Source organism: Rana temporaria, chromosome 8, assembly GCF_905171775.1.
Source record: "Rana temporaria chromosome 8, aRanTem1.1, whole genome shotgun sequence".
Taxonomy (NCBI): Eukaryota; Metazoa; Chordata; class Amphibia; order Anura; family Ranidae; genus Rana; species Rana temporaria.
In genome coordinates this window covers 181929371-181944437 of record NC_053496.1, presented here as the reverse complement: position 1 = coordinate 181944437, position 15067 = coordinate 181929371, and the positions used below count along the sequence as shown (strand labels likewise).

General features: G+C 45.5%; 2 protein-coding genes across 2 annotated transcripts in view; one reads left to right on the top strand and one right to left on the bottom strand.

Moving 5' to 3' along the window:
- The window catches only part of LOC120910202 (gastrula zinc finger protein XlCGF26.1-like), a 1148070-nt gene that overhangs the window by 520496 nt on the left and 612507 nt on the right, over window positions 1-15067 (top strand). The gene's annotated exons all lie outside the window — the stretch shown is intronic.
- Window positions 1264-5231, bottom strand: LOC120910040 (gastrula zinc finger protein XlCGF26.1-like). The gene has a single exon (XM_040321890.1). The coding sequence runs from the start codon at window positions 5205-5207 to the stop codon at window positions 3441-3443; it is 1767 nt and encodes a 588-aa protein (XP_040177824.1). The 5' UTR covers window positions 5208-5231; the 3' UTR covers window positions 1264-3440.

Below are 15067 nucleotides of genomic sequence, written 5' to 3'. Positions count from 1 at the left end.
TTCTCAATTTTTTGTGGTAAAATTAGGTGCCTCAGCTTATATTCGAGTATACTATACAGTAAATTCATTATTTTCCTCAAAATTCTACAAACAATCCCCCATAATGACAACGTGAAAGACGTTTGTTTGAAATCTTTGCAAATTTATAAAGAGTAGAATTTGCTCAATACTTTGGTAAAGTACCTTTGGCACCAATTACAGCCTCAAGTCTTTTTGAGTATGATGCTACAAGCTTGGCACACTTATTTTTGGGCAGTTTCTCCCATTCTTCTTTGCAGGACCTCTCAAGCTCCATCAGGTTAGATGGGGAGCGTCGGTAAACAGCCATTTTCGGATCTCTCCAGAGATGTTCAATCGGGTTCAAGTCTGGGCTCTGGCTGGGCCACTTAAGGACATTCACAGAGTTTTCCCCCGTAGCCCTTGGGAGACTAGTCAGGATCTAGGAAAAGATGAATGCAGCAATGTACAGAGACATCCTTGATGAAAACCTTCTCCAGAGCGCTCTGGACCTCTGGGGTGAAGGTTCATCTTCCAACAGGACAACGACCCTAAGCACACAGCCAAGATAACAAAGGAGTGGCTACGGGACAACTCTGTGAATGTCCTTGGGTGGCCCAGCCAGAGTATCATAAAAGTAAAGAGCTTTCTTTTATAATTCCCAAAAATAAAAAAAATAGACAACAAACTGACCCCCCTTCCCCTCAAAAAAAGGGACTTGGTACAATATCGTAACGTGAAAAGCTTTCTTTTTTATTTTGAAAAATCAAAAACAAATTAATAAACTTACAAACTGAATATATTCAAAATCACATTAGTGTAAATTGGGAAAAATGTATTACATTTATTTATAATTGTGTATTGGTGGGACCACCTTTTTCATCTATACCAGACCCTTATCTTAGATGAGGGTCTAATAGAGATCTTAATGAGGGATATCCCATAATATATCAGGCACTTCAAGAACAATCCATGTGAAGGGGCAAGAACAGTGGTCGCAGTGGTGACATCATTGCCCTGTAGCCATATTTAGCCACCAATTATCCGTAACTCTTTACTTACGTAGCCTGGGAATCCCCACCCACGTCATTGAATAAGTCAAGTGACATCAGTGGTTGCTATAGACATGGCGGGTGCAAGCACCCGCTGCTTCCTCAGAAACCATTGTTCCACACGGAAAGCTGCGGCGGTGGCGTAACATATCCGATTTACGCTACGCCGCCGCAACTTACGGAGCAAGTGCTTTGAGAATACAGCACTTGCCCGTCTAAGTTGCAGAGGCGTAACGTAAATCGGATATGTTACGCCGCCACAAAGATACGCCGCTGGACGAGAATCTGGCCGTGTCTCTATGCCAACAAGGACGGGCATTGTCTCCAGAGATATATACTTGTGTCTGTTCATCAATAAAAGTCTAATGATTTTATCCACCCTACACAAAGTAACGGCTAGTGACTGGGTGGGCTAAGGGAACTTGGATCGTGCTGGTACCGAGCAAGGGAAGCAGCTTATACAGCGGACATACCCTTCAGGAGTACGGGGGTTCGGCGCAAGCTTGATTTAGCCAAGGATGTCACCACCTATCCCAACCCCTTTGGCTCGAGAATCCCCAGCCATGTCGATGAATCAAGTCAGGTGACATCAGTGGTTGCTAAGGACGTGGCGGGTGCAAGCACCTGCTGCTTCCTCAGAAACCATTGAGCCACACTGAAAAAACTCTAAACTTGTTAATAGGGGATCCCCACAATAAAAATCAGCATGGGGTTCCCCCATAATCCATATTTACTTATAAGTAAAAGAGCAAGTACTGTGGTGACATCATTGCCCTGTGGCATGTGACGGGAGTCACTTTGGGTGGGGGACTTGTAGAACCCAGCTTACCTTAGGGGAGCCAAGAAACTCTTTTTGTTAAAATGAAGTCAGGTGACATCAGTGGTTGCTAAGGACGTGGCGGGTGCAAGCACCTGCTGCTTCCTCAGAAACCATTGCGCCACATTGAAAACTCTAAACTTGTTAGTAGGGGATCCCCCCATAATTCAGCCATGATCCATATTAGGCCCTTGAGGAACAATATAAGTGAAGGAGCAAGAACAAAGGTCACATAATTTTCCTGAAGCATGTGACGGGAGTCACTTTGGGTGGGGGACTTTTAGAACCCATTTTACCTTAGGTGAGCCAATAAACAATTTTCAGCTCCCCAGGCCCCTCTTAAGTGTAAGTCGCCCAGTGTCTGTTAGGAGCACTGGGTGACCTGAGAAGCCCAGTCCGGTCTGATCTAACCAGACTCAGTACAACCACACTGGACTCAGAATTTCATTTCATTTCGGGGCTTCGTTGCAAGCCATATTTAGCCAATGATGTCATCACCTATCCCAACCCCTTTGCTAACGTGGATTAAGAATTCCCAGCCATGTCAATGAATCAAGTCAGGTGACATCAGTGGTTGCTAAGGACGCGGCGGGTGCAAGCACCTGCTGCTTCCTCAGAAACCATTGCTCCACACTGAAAAAACTCTAAACTTGTTAATAGGGGATCCCCACAATAAAAATCAGCATGTGGTTCTCCCATAATCCATATTAGGCCATTGAGGGACAATATAAGTGAAAGAGCAAGTACTGTGGTGACATCATTGCCCTGTGGCATATTTAGCCAATGATGTCATCACCTATCCCAACCCCTTGGCTAACGTGGCTTAAGAATCCCCAGCCATGTCAATTAATCAAGTCAGGTGACATCAGTGGTTGCTAAGGACGTGGCGGGTGCAAGCACCTGCTGTTGCTAAGGTCGCTTGAGAATCCCCAGGCATGTCATTGAATCATGTCAGGTGACATCAGTGGTTGCTAAGGACGTGGCGGGTGCAAGCACCTGCTGTTGCTAAGGTCGCTTGAGAATCCCCAGGCATGTCATTGAATCATGTCAGGTGACATCAGTGGTTGCTAAGGACGTGGCGGGTGAAAGCACCTGATGTTGCCAAGGTCGCTTGAGAATCCCCAGGCATGTCATTGAATCAAGTCAGGTGACATCAGTGGTTGCTAAGGACGTGGCGGGTGCTTCCTTCATCGAAAGCTCTAAACTTGAGTTTGGACTGACCACGAAGCTCATCTCCTTTCTCCGGGGGGAAGGAGGAGGATCGGAGGTTGGTGGGTGATAAAAAAAAAATAAAAATCTCATGGTAGGCCTTCGTCTCTTGAGGTCGGGGTCTGTATATATGATGGACCTTTATGGGGGACTCCCACTCATCTTACTGGATTTGGTTATTGGGGGAGAATGGAAAAAGAGGAATGGGACAACCCAACTTGGCCAGAAAGAGAGCCGGGACTTTCAGAAGATGAAGTCTCCAAGAAAAGGAAGAAACCAGTAGGCGACTCAACTTGGCAGACTCCACCTCTAAATAAGATATACCTTTTCCCGGGATGTTCCCCTTTAAATAACAATTTTATGAATCATTGTGTGAAATCTTTGACGCCCAATTCGATTTCCTTGGACTGTAAAGCATTTCCCACACTCTGAACCTGAGAAAGATGCTCACCGAGGTGACTTCTCTGGTGTTTAAGAAGTCTTGCTTTCAGATTGAAACATTTCCCGCACTCCGAACATGAAAAAGGAAGCTCATCCGTGTGAAGTTTCTGGTGCCGAACAAGGTATGCTTTTGTAGCAAAACATTTCCCGCACTCCGAACATGAAAAAGGACGCTCCCTCGTGTGAAGTTTCTGGTGCCCAACAAGGTATATTTTTGTAGCAAAACATTTCCCGCACTCCGAACATGAAAAAGGACGCTCAGCTGTGTGAATCCTCTGGTGTACATGAAGCTTTTGTTTCATAGTGAAACTTTTCCCACACTCCGGACATGAAAAAGGACGCTCCCCCTTGTGAATTCTCTGGTGATCAAGAAAGTATATTTTCCGAGCAAAACATTTCCCGCACTCTGAACAAGAATAAGGACGTTCGCCAGTGTGAACTCTCTGGTGCAAACAAAGTTTTTGCTTCAGAGCGAAACTTTTCCCGCACTCCGAACATGAAAAAGGAAGCTCACCCGTGTGAAGTTTCTGGTGCCGAACAAGGTATGATTTTGTAGCAAAACATTTCCCGCACTCCGAACAAGAAAAAGGACGCTCAGCTGTGTGAATCCTCTGGTGTACATGAAGCTTTTGTTTCATAGTGAAAGTTTTCCCGCACTCCGGACATGAAAAAGGACGCTCCCCCGCGTGAATTCTCTGGTGATCAAGAAAGTATATTTTCTGAGCGAAACATTTCCCGCACTCTGAACAAGAATAAGGACGTTCGCCCGTGTGAACTCTCTGGTGCACATGAAGTTTTTGCTTCAGAGTGAAACTTTTCCCGCACTCTAAACATGAGAAAGGACGCTCACCGGTGTGAACTCTCTGGTGTATACGAAGGTAATGTTTTGAAGTGAAAGATTTCCTGCACTCCGAACACGAAAAAGGACGCTCACCCATGTGAATTTTCTGGTGGTCAAGAAGGTATTTTTTCATAGTGAAACATTTCTCGCACTCTGAACAGGAAAAAGGACGCTCACCTGTGTGAACTTTCTGGTGATTAAGAAGATTTTGTTGCTGAGTAAAACATTTCCCGCACTCTGAACATGAGAAAAAATGCTTGACCGTGTGAACTATCTGGTGTTTAAGAAGGCTTTGTTTCGTAGTAAAACATTTGCCGCACTCGGTACAAGGAAAAAGAAGCCTATCTGTGTGGGTTTTCTGGTGTAGCTCAAGGCTTCTTCGATAGGGGAAACATTTTCCGCACTCCGAACACAAAAAAGGACGCTCACCTGTGTGCATTCTCTGGTGATTAGAAAGGTCTCCTCTTTGAGTGAAACATTTTCCGCACTCTGAACATGAATAGGGACGCTCACCCGTGTGAAATCTCTGGTGCCCAACAAGGTCTCCTTTCCGAGGGAAACATTTCCCGCACTCTAAACATGGAAAAGGACGCTCTCTCGAGGGACTTTGTTGCTGTTTAGGTGGTGCTCTATTATAAGCGAGAGACTCCTCACAATCTGGAGATAGCGAGGAACTCCCTCCTGTATGATCTTCATCATATAAAGAAGACTTCATGGGATTGGGTGGATGTGTCGAGTGATCGGCACTGTGAGATCTCATATTGACCTCTGAAGTCATAGTGTGGGATTCATCAGAAGGTTCCTCAGGATTAGAAGGATCTATTGATCTTAGATGGACATCTGATGTCATAGTATGGGATAGATGGACATCTGATGTCATAGTATGGGATAGATGGACATCTGAGGTTATAGTATGGGATAGATGGACATCTGATGTCATAGTATGGGATAGATGGACATCTGATGTCATAGTATGGGATTTATCAGAAGGTTCCTCAGGATTAGAAGGATCCATTGATCCCTCCAGATGGGAAGGTCTGTGATGTGCTGTGGGAATAATGGGATCTTCTCCTGGAGAACATTGTGTGAGGTCATCATCTTCTGCCTTCAAATCTGGAGATAAAATTGGATCTCCTTCCGAGGTTTTCAGAAGAAAGCGTCCATCTGTAAGACAACAATTTTTAAATAATAAAAAAAAAAAAAATTTCAAGCCTCGTGAGTGCGATTGCGGTCGGCAAAGGCAGAACAGTGGGATGCCTTTGTAAACGAGGCATTCCCCTCTTCTGCCTAGTGACACCTCACTGGTCTCCTGTTCCCTGTGATCGGGAACAGTGATCAGTGATGTGTCACTGGTAGCTCCTCCCCCTTGTTTGCCTTGGTACATGTTCCCCAGGACAGTGCCCACCCCACAAAGTCATTTTTGGCACAACCTTGCCGATTAGCCCAGAAAATGGGCATCATTAATCTGACAGATTCGGCTCCCGTTGATTATACTTTGGCACCCGAACTTCTTTGAAGTTTGGTGAGCCCCTTCTGAGTTGAACCCAGGGCAGTTCAGGCTCATCACTATTGATGACACTGGAACTGTAAGAATGGAGATGGACCTTCCTCATTTCTTGGAAACATGACAACATACTGAAGAACGGAGATGAACTGTTCATATGATCTACATAAGGCACTAGATATAGGATTCTCTGACATCACTAGGAGGACTACACAGAATATTCGGTGTATGATGAAATAAAAAAGAAGATTCACCTCCGTTTACTGAAAAGGGTTCTCCTCTGTAAGAGCTGTAGAAATATTTAATACTCTTCCCGGGAACTTGGCCTACACCTGACTCGGTATATTATTTTTTAAATATGGCTCGATGGTTCTAAACATTTAAAGTGGTTGTAAACCCACTATTTGGACTTTTACCTACAGGTAAGCCTACAACAAGGCTTACCTGTAGGTAAGGAGAATATCTCCTAAACCTGCACGGTTTAGGAGATATTACCCCCGCAATGCGGGCGGCGCATGCGCAGGGGGGACTCCACGGCTGAAGGACCGGCATCGCCGGACCCTGGCGATTTTAAATCTCCCGCGCGCACGCGCGGGAGTGACGTCATCGCCGCTCCAGCCAATCACAGCGCTGGAGCGGCGATACCCGGAAGACACGCCGGAGCAAGATGACATCCTGCTCGGCGTGGACCAGGTAAGTGGTACACACCTCGTTCCGAGGTAAGTATTTCATAATAGGCTAGTATGCGATGCATACTAGCCTATTATGCCTTTTGCATTGCAGGTTTGGGGGAAAAAAAAAAAAGTTTATGCGGTTTACAACCGCTTTAAATACACATGACCACTGATATTTGTAGGAAGAACTATGTAGAATGTTTGGTTATACGATCGCCATAAAAAATCCACAAATCGTAGAAGTAAAAAAAAAAAAAAATGTGAAATGTTTCGACATTTAGTGTTTATGACTTACTTGTGTCTATATATAGAGAAGATTCCTCCTGTTTACTTTCCATAATCATCTCCCCCTCCTCCATAGACTGCTGATCTCCACTCACCAACCTCTCTTCTTCTTCCTCTTTATCCTCAACTTTGATGACTTTCAGTTCTTCACCCTAAACCCCGAAAGATGACAGAATAAAATTATAAAAAGGAACAAAAAAAATGATAAAAAAATAATGTCTACTCATAGAATTATTTTTGAGTTCTTTTTGGCCAGTCCCATCTACCTCATCGTTCTCTTTATAGGTGTGATCTTCCTGGGTGGAATCCCGAGAATACAGAGGACCTCCCTCCTCCATAGACTGCTGATCTCCACTCACCAACATCTCTTCTTCTTCCTCTTTAACTGTTATATGCTTCGGTTCTTCACCCTACATCCCAAGGATAAAGAACATTTTAGTATCAAGAGATTACATAGAAGAATTTCCTCTCATAGAATTAATTCTGAGGTTTTTTTTGGCCAGTCCCACCTACCTGATCATCCTCTGTATAGTTCTGATGTTCCTGGGTGGAATTCCGATAATACAGAGGACCTCTCTCCTTCATAGACTGCTGATCTCCACTCACCAACCTCTCTTCTTCTTCCTCTTTTACCTCAACTTTAACGTCTCTTAGCTTTTCACCCTAAACCCCAAAGATGATAGAAAACATTTTAAAAACAGAAACAAGAGATCACATAGAAGAATGTCTGATGGCTTAGAATACATTGTTAGGTCTACATGCTCAGTCCCACCTACCTGATGATGGTGGGGGATGGTGTGACCCTCCTGTGTGGAATCCCGGGAATACAGAGGACGGTGACATCTCTCTGGTGGGTTCCCATTACTGGATCCATCTGTAGGAAACACACACACTGACTGAATACATTGTTTCTATGTGTTTATCAGATGATGGGGGATCTAGGTGGACCCTCCGTACTGCTCTCTCCTTTACAATAAAGTCTCCTCTTACCCGGTGATGTGAGGGGCGGCTGATTCTCCATCATGACGTCCTTGTAGAGATCCTTGTGTCCTTCTAAAGATGGTTCTTGGGATTGGCAGCTGTTTTTCAAATACTCAGATGTCCTCTTCACTACTTCATTTATCCTGTGCACAATTAAATGATCACTAAGTACATTCCCAGAATCCCCCTCACCTCTTTGGTCAGGTCTGTGTTTTGTTAACCACTTACCCCCCGGAACATATTGCTGCCTAAAGACCAGAGTACTTTTTGCGATTCGGGACTGCGTCGCTTTAACAGACAATTGCGCGGTCGTGCGACGTGGCTCCCAAACAAAATTGGCGTCCTTTTTTTCCCACAAATAGAGCTTTCTTTTGGTGGTATTTGATCACCTCTGCGTTTTTTATTTTTTGCGCTATAAACAAAAATAGAGCGACAATTTTGAAAAAAATGAATATTTTTTACTTTTTGCTATAATAAATATCCCCCAAAAATATATAAAAAAACATTTTTTTTCCTCAGTTTAGGCCGATACGTATTCTTCTACATATTTTTCGTAAAAAAAAATCGCAATAAGCGTTTATTGATTGGTTTGCGCAAAAGTTATAGCGTTTACAAAATAGGGGGTATTTTTATGGCATTTTTATTAATATTTTTTTTACTAGTAATGGCGGCGATCAGCGTTTTTTTTTTTCGGTATTGCGACATTATGGCGGACACTTCGGACATTTTTGGGACCATTGGCATTTTTATAGCGATCAGTGCTATAAAAATGCATTAGATTACTATAAAAATGCCACTGGCAGTGAAGGGGTTAACACTAGGGGGCGGGGAAGGGGTTAAGTATGCCTGGGTGTGTTCTTACTGTGGGGGGGGGGGTGGCCTCACTAGGGGAAATCACTGATTTTCTGTTCATACATTGTATGAACAGAAAATCAGCATTTCCCCTGCTGACAGGAACGAGAGCTGTGTGTTTACACACACAGCTCCCGTTCCCCGCTCTGTACCGAGCGATCGCGTGTGCCCGGCGGCGATCGCGCCCGCCGGGCACACGCACGGGAGTCGGGGGCGAGCTAGCTAGCCCCTAGTGGCGGCTATACGATAGGACGTATAGCTACGGGCTCTCGCCCAGGAGAGCCGACCTGCCGCCGTATAATGACGGTGCGCGGTCGGCTACTAGTTAATAGAGATAAGAGTGAAGTCATGTGATTTGTATAAATGGCTCTATATTTAGGATGTATCCGGTCTATAAACCAGAGGCTCCGGATGGACAGTTGGATAAATGGCTCTATATTTAGGATGTATCCGGTCTATAAACCAGAGGCTCCGGATGGACAGTTGGATAAATGGCTCTATATTTAGGATGTATCCGGTCTATAAACCAGAGGCTCTGGATGGACAGTTGGATAAATGGCTCTATATTTAGGATGTATCTGGTCTATAAACCAATTAGGATGTATCTGGACTATGAAAACAAAGTTTATAAAGTTAGATAATATATAAATATTTTATGTAGCACTACCCCCGAAGGAGCTGCTGGTTTGTTTTGGGTGGCACGTTACCTCATGTTTCTCCGCCATCTAGGGTACTTGATGAGAGTGTATTAAATGGAATGTCCATACAACCCGTGTCTTTTCTGTGCTTTTATTACCCAGCCGGGTAAAAACAGTAGAACTCGGTAAAGGGTAAAGAGATAGTAGAAATTAAGAATAGCAGATCCAGGTGTATGTAAATGGGAAACAGTCCTGCTTCCAACGACAATTTCTGTCTCACCACTCCAGCCGGAGTGGGTATAGCGCACCTGGACAGGCCTCTCTCACAAGCCTGGCAGCCAAAATGTCACTCGAACTTGGGGTTAAGTCTCTGCCACAGACCCTCCCAATGGTTGAACACAATGGAGACAATAGTGGTCCCGAATCCTCCTTAACAGATTTTGACACCCGGATCTCCTTCAGGTAGTTTTGGTTCGGTTACCGGCTGATAGGCGATCAACGTCCAGCCTCTCAGCACCCGGTTTCCCTGGTCCCCGGTGGATGATCAGGCCCCTCTTGGAACACCAGTCTCTCTTGGTACTCCTCAGGCAGACTCTCCACTGAACAGCTTTCTCACACAGGAACGAATAGCTCAGGACCTCATCAGATTAGGGACCCAGTCGCATCACTGGGCCACAACCGCAGCTCAGTTGCTCTGGGCCAACGTGGTCCCGGAACCAGGAACACTGCGTAGCACGCACACCCCGGAACGCCATTTTGCCAAGGTGCCGTGGTATGGCTACCCCGAAGGTAGGCGCCACACGGGAATAAGACCCAAGAAAATGGCGGCTGCCTCATAAATACCCCTCCCAGCATGCACAGCGAGGAAAACCCCTCCTGATAGGCTGCTGGGAAAAGTATCCAAATCATTGACTCCACTGCTGCCACCTGTCTGCCTTGGGTGTCATCAGCACCCCAGAAACGACAGCATGAACCCACAGCACAGCCAAAGCTGAGACAAAGACCGCAAATTTGTACAGATTAACCTGGTCAGAGTCACTTAACTCTCTGACCCCCTCCAAATTTACACTATCACCGGTTCTGAAAAGTAACCAAGCGCTACATTTATGTATCATCATCTGCTGGAGATAAAAGACGTTACAGTGACTATGAAAGAAGAGGAGGGTTACGGGGTGTAAATATAAAATAATACCTCATTACCAGTTGCTGCCAGTTCCAGCAATGTCTTCTCTCTACTTCCTCCCGACTCACCTTTCACCTGGAACTTCCTGTTTATACTCTGACATCACTTCCTGTCTGTACCTGACATCACTTCCTGTTGTTGCGCGCCACTGACAACACATGAGATCACCACCTTGTGTTAAATATAAATACTGCAGTCTACGTTACGTTCCATCGTTTCGCCCTCTGCCCTGTGGTCCATTCTTCTATTAGATTATAATATTATTATTATACAGGATGTATATAGTGATAACAGTTTGCGCAGCGCTTTACAATATAATGGAGGACAGTCCAATTACAACACCGTTCAAAACAGAAGGAATAGGAGGGCCCTGCTCATGGAGTTTATATCGATGATTACACACACAGGTTGTATCTCACACCAAATCCAGACAATACAAAAATTCAACAAAAACACAACAATTTGATGAAGTTGTAATATTTATAAATGTGAAACTAAACACATTTCCAATAATTAGATATAAATATATAGATAATTTTTTGACAATCCTGTAATTTTATTACCAATATACATAGGGCTCATTTAATTCATGTCGCTCATGTCACTTTGTACAGTTCCTCTAGTTCCGGTGACTTGTCCTCTATGTTCCCCTAAGGGGGAAGTTCCTTCAAGGACTGCACAGGCGCAAACTTCCCGACGGAAATCTCCGAACCTCGCCTGGCATCCAGGCTCATTCTTTAACATCCCCGTGGATTGGAGGATGTTAAAAAAAGAGCCAGGAGGCCGAGCGAGCGGAGCAAGCCGTCCAAACGAAGCAAGGACGTGAGGCCGACTGGCCACTTACCTCGAAATCCACGTCGCCCTGGATGCTGGCCGAGGTTCAGAGATTTCCGTCAGCAAGTTTGCGCCTGCGCAGACTTCCAAGGAACTTCCCCGTTAGCTGGAACCGTCTCAGCACATCAGATTGCGCATGCGCTGGAACTTCCAAGATAGCTGGAACCAGCACGGCAGATCACCAGGATCCCCAAACTACGGCCCTCCAGCTGTTGTGGAACTACACGTCCCATGAGGCATTGTAATACTGTGACATTCACAGACATGACTAGGCATGATGGGAATTGTAGTCCCTGAACAACTGGAGGGCCATAGTTTGGAGACCCCTGCGTCTAGTTCATGGAGGATCCATCTTCCTCTGATGTAATAGGAGGACCTTTAAAGTGATAGGAGGACCACTGATGTGATGGGAGGACCTCGGGTTTGTGATAAGAGGACCTCTGATATAATGGGGCCGTATTAACGGAATTAACGTAGGAGCTGAAGCTGAAGCTCCAGGCCCCTACCTCAATATAGGCCCAGCCCCCAGAAAACTTCCCCCCTGGCCACCACTGCCCAGTATCCACTGCTATGAAAAATATTGGTTGCTAGGACTGCCTAGCAACCAATCAAGTGCAAGCACAGAACCCATGTCACGCCCATGGTCCTGAAGCCGAAATGCTGAGAGGGCTCTCCTTGTGGCTGAGTGCTCGGTGTCCCTGAAGGTGGTAACAGAAAACACGAAAGCCCAAAGTAGCAGAGATTGCCATCTGTGCCCCAGATGAGGGTTGGAGGTTTGGAGATCTCTCTGCAGGTGGACACCAGAGGAGGTGAGCAGTAGGACCCAAGAACGCTGATGATGGTGCAGACTGCACACGGCTGGAAGCAGGTTGTAATGCGTGCAGGAACAACAGGTGAGTACTGAAGGTAGGTAGCAGTCGGGGACGGTAGCAGAGGTCAGTAAGCAGATTGGGTAGCAGAGTCGTGGTTAGGCAAGCCTGGGTCATACAAAGGGCAGAAGACAAGAGAAGATCCGAGAACAATCCGGGGTCAGAGCTGGGAGCGAGACAGGAGGTATCCAAGAGCAATCTGGTGATAACAGGTGATCAGAAGCAGAAGCAAACACAGGAACAGGAGGCTGAAGACCAATCAGCAATATACATGTGCCACAGCCATCCTTTTAAAGGCCTGAAGGTGCTGGGATCTGACGGCCATGACGTTCGCAATACATGTGCGCTTATATTCGTGCGGGAGTGGCCATGTTGAGAATTGCCTAATGTGCCAGGTCTGTGGGTGACTATTCTTTGGCTAGTTCCCTGACAACCCCTCAGAGGAGCAGGATGTAACTTCCTCCAAGCGCCCCGTTTCCTGGCTTCTCCCCTGCAGACAACACAACCAACTAAGATGAAGGAGACCTGCCATTTATAGGTAATGCAGACATGTCATTGTCTGGTAAGGAGAGAGTGGGAAAGGAAGGGCCCAGACTCTGGCAGTAGTAGTGTGTGTGTGGCACAGCAGCAGCCAGGGAGAGAGGGTGTCCTCTCCTGCAGTGGCGTCACTATGGGGGTGCAGACCATGTTTTACCACACAAAGTAAAACCAACCCTAGTGACACCACTTCTGATAACTGGCCTGTTATTGTTCAGCATGAAATTACCATTCTGTAGAGAGTAAAAACGATACACCTCAGATGTTCCGTTGTGTTCCGGGAGGGGTCACTGTCTGGCTGTGTTAGAAGCCTGCTCTGTGTTTATGAGTCAATTGCTCAGTAGGACACTTTGATGGTTGACTATGAACTTTGATTATGACCCCCCCCCTCCCTTGCGAAAAAATTCTGATGGGGAAAACTCTGCTGGGGACACTGATGGGGAAAACTCTGCTGGGGAAACTGATGAGGAAAACTCTGCTGGGGAAACTGATGAGGAAAACTCTGCTGGGGACACTGATGAGGAAAACTCTGCTGGGGACACTGATGAATGGCGGGGTGATGTCACCTGGTGAACCCGCTCCCTTGTGACGTCACAAGGGGTGGTGTCACCGATATGCACTGGTTGTTAGGGACGCTGGCGGCCCCTCTCCTGAGTCAGGGCTATTAATGCTGCCTGAGCACAGCAGCGGCAACGTTAAGGTCCCCTGCCCCTCAAAACTGGGGTAATGCATTGGGTAAGTTAGGCGGCCGTGAGGCTCCTGTGAGTGCGAGGCCTTAGGCGACTGCCTAATTTGCCTAATTAAAGAGCCGCCTCTGAGACCCCTGTTCTAGAGGAGGGTCTAATAGAGATGTTAATGGGGGGGCTTCCACAAAAAAGAAAAATCAGAGTTACTCTTAAGCCTCGTACATACGATCGGACTTTCTGCGGACAAAGCGTAGGACTTTTGTCCGAAGGGCGTTGGCCGTGAACTTGTATTGCATACAAAACGGAAAAGAATTGTTGGGCTTTTTAAGCACTGTATTTATTATTAAGTAATTTTTAACGAAGATATTTTTAAGATACAAAACCATCTATAATATAAAATGTATTCACGGAGACATGTAATCATACGAAATATTTACATCTATTGGTTGACAAAAAACAAATATTTACATGAAATTAAAACACAAAAATAGCGTTACATGAACATCTTGATTGTGCAGATTTTGAAAAAAATCGACGGGGCAGCTAAACTGTACGACGCCGCAATCGTACATTTCCGGTTGAAAGATCCGCCTACAAGCTATAGTAGAATTCTAATGTTGTAAGACACTAGTAATAATTATATTTATAAATTATTATTACTAGTCAACCAACATTCAAATTCTTCTATAGCCTGTGGGCCGAGCATTTGACCGGAAATGTACGATTGCGGCGCCGTACAGTTTAGCTGCTTGTCGGATCTTCTTAGAACTTTCGACAGACGCCATAAGCCTCCAATGACAGATTCGACGTTTGTATGTTTTTCGCTGCTTCGTCGAATCTTCGTCGTTCATGTCGAATGGTCTACCCCAACACTGTCTCTATAATGTCGAATCTTTCCTCTCTATGTAGAATAATCTTGAACTAATAGAGTTAGGTTAGGCACATTCGACCGCAGATTCGATAGACACAGATCGCTATTGTCAGCGTCATGTCGAATCTCCTATCTATATCGAACTGTTGTGGCAACGAAAACGAAAACAAAGCATTTTTTTATGTCGGATCTTTCGGATTCTGCGCGTTCGTTTTCGTTTGTTAAAACGATAATGAAAATACCCGAAATTCGGACGATAATGCATTCGGACGAAAACGAATGCACATGTCTATTTATTTTTTACAATGTGTATTAGTTTGTATAATGGTGAGAAGAATATAGGGCCAGATTCACAGAAGAGATACGACGGCGTTTCTCTGAAACGCCGTCGTATCTCTCAGAGTATCTATGCGACTGATTCATAGAATCAGTTACGCATAGATAGCCCTTAGATCCGACAGGTGTAATTGTCTTACACCGTCGGATCTTAGGATGCAGTACCTCGGCCGCCGCTGGGTGGAGTTTGCGTCGTTTTCCAGCGTCGGGTATGCAAATTAGCAGTTACAGCGATCCACGACGGTTTTCGCGTTCCTTACGTCGGCGCAAGTCTTAGTTTCCCGTCGCAAAGTTAAGCAATCTTTTTCATTGCTTAACTTTACACCAGCCATGTTAAAGTATGGCCGTCGTTCCCGCGTCGATTTAGAATTATTTTTTTTTTCCGGCGTAAGTACGTTACGCGCGTCGCGATTCACAAACACGTCCCGCCGCCGTAATTTCGCGCAAAGCACGTCGGAAA

Excerpts from the sequence above, each read along its gene's own strand:
- LOC120910040 (XM_040321890.1), bottom strand. The coding sequence starts at position 5,207 with ATGACATCAGATGTCCATCTAAGATCAATAGATCCTTCTAATCCTGAG.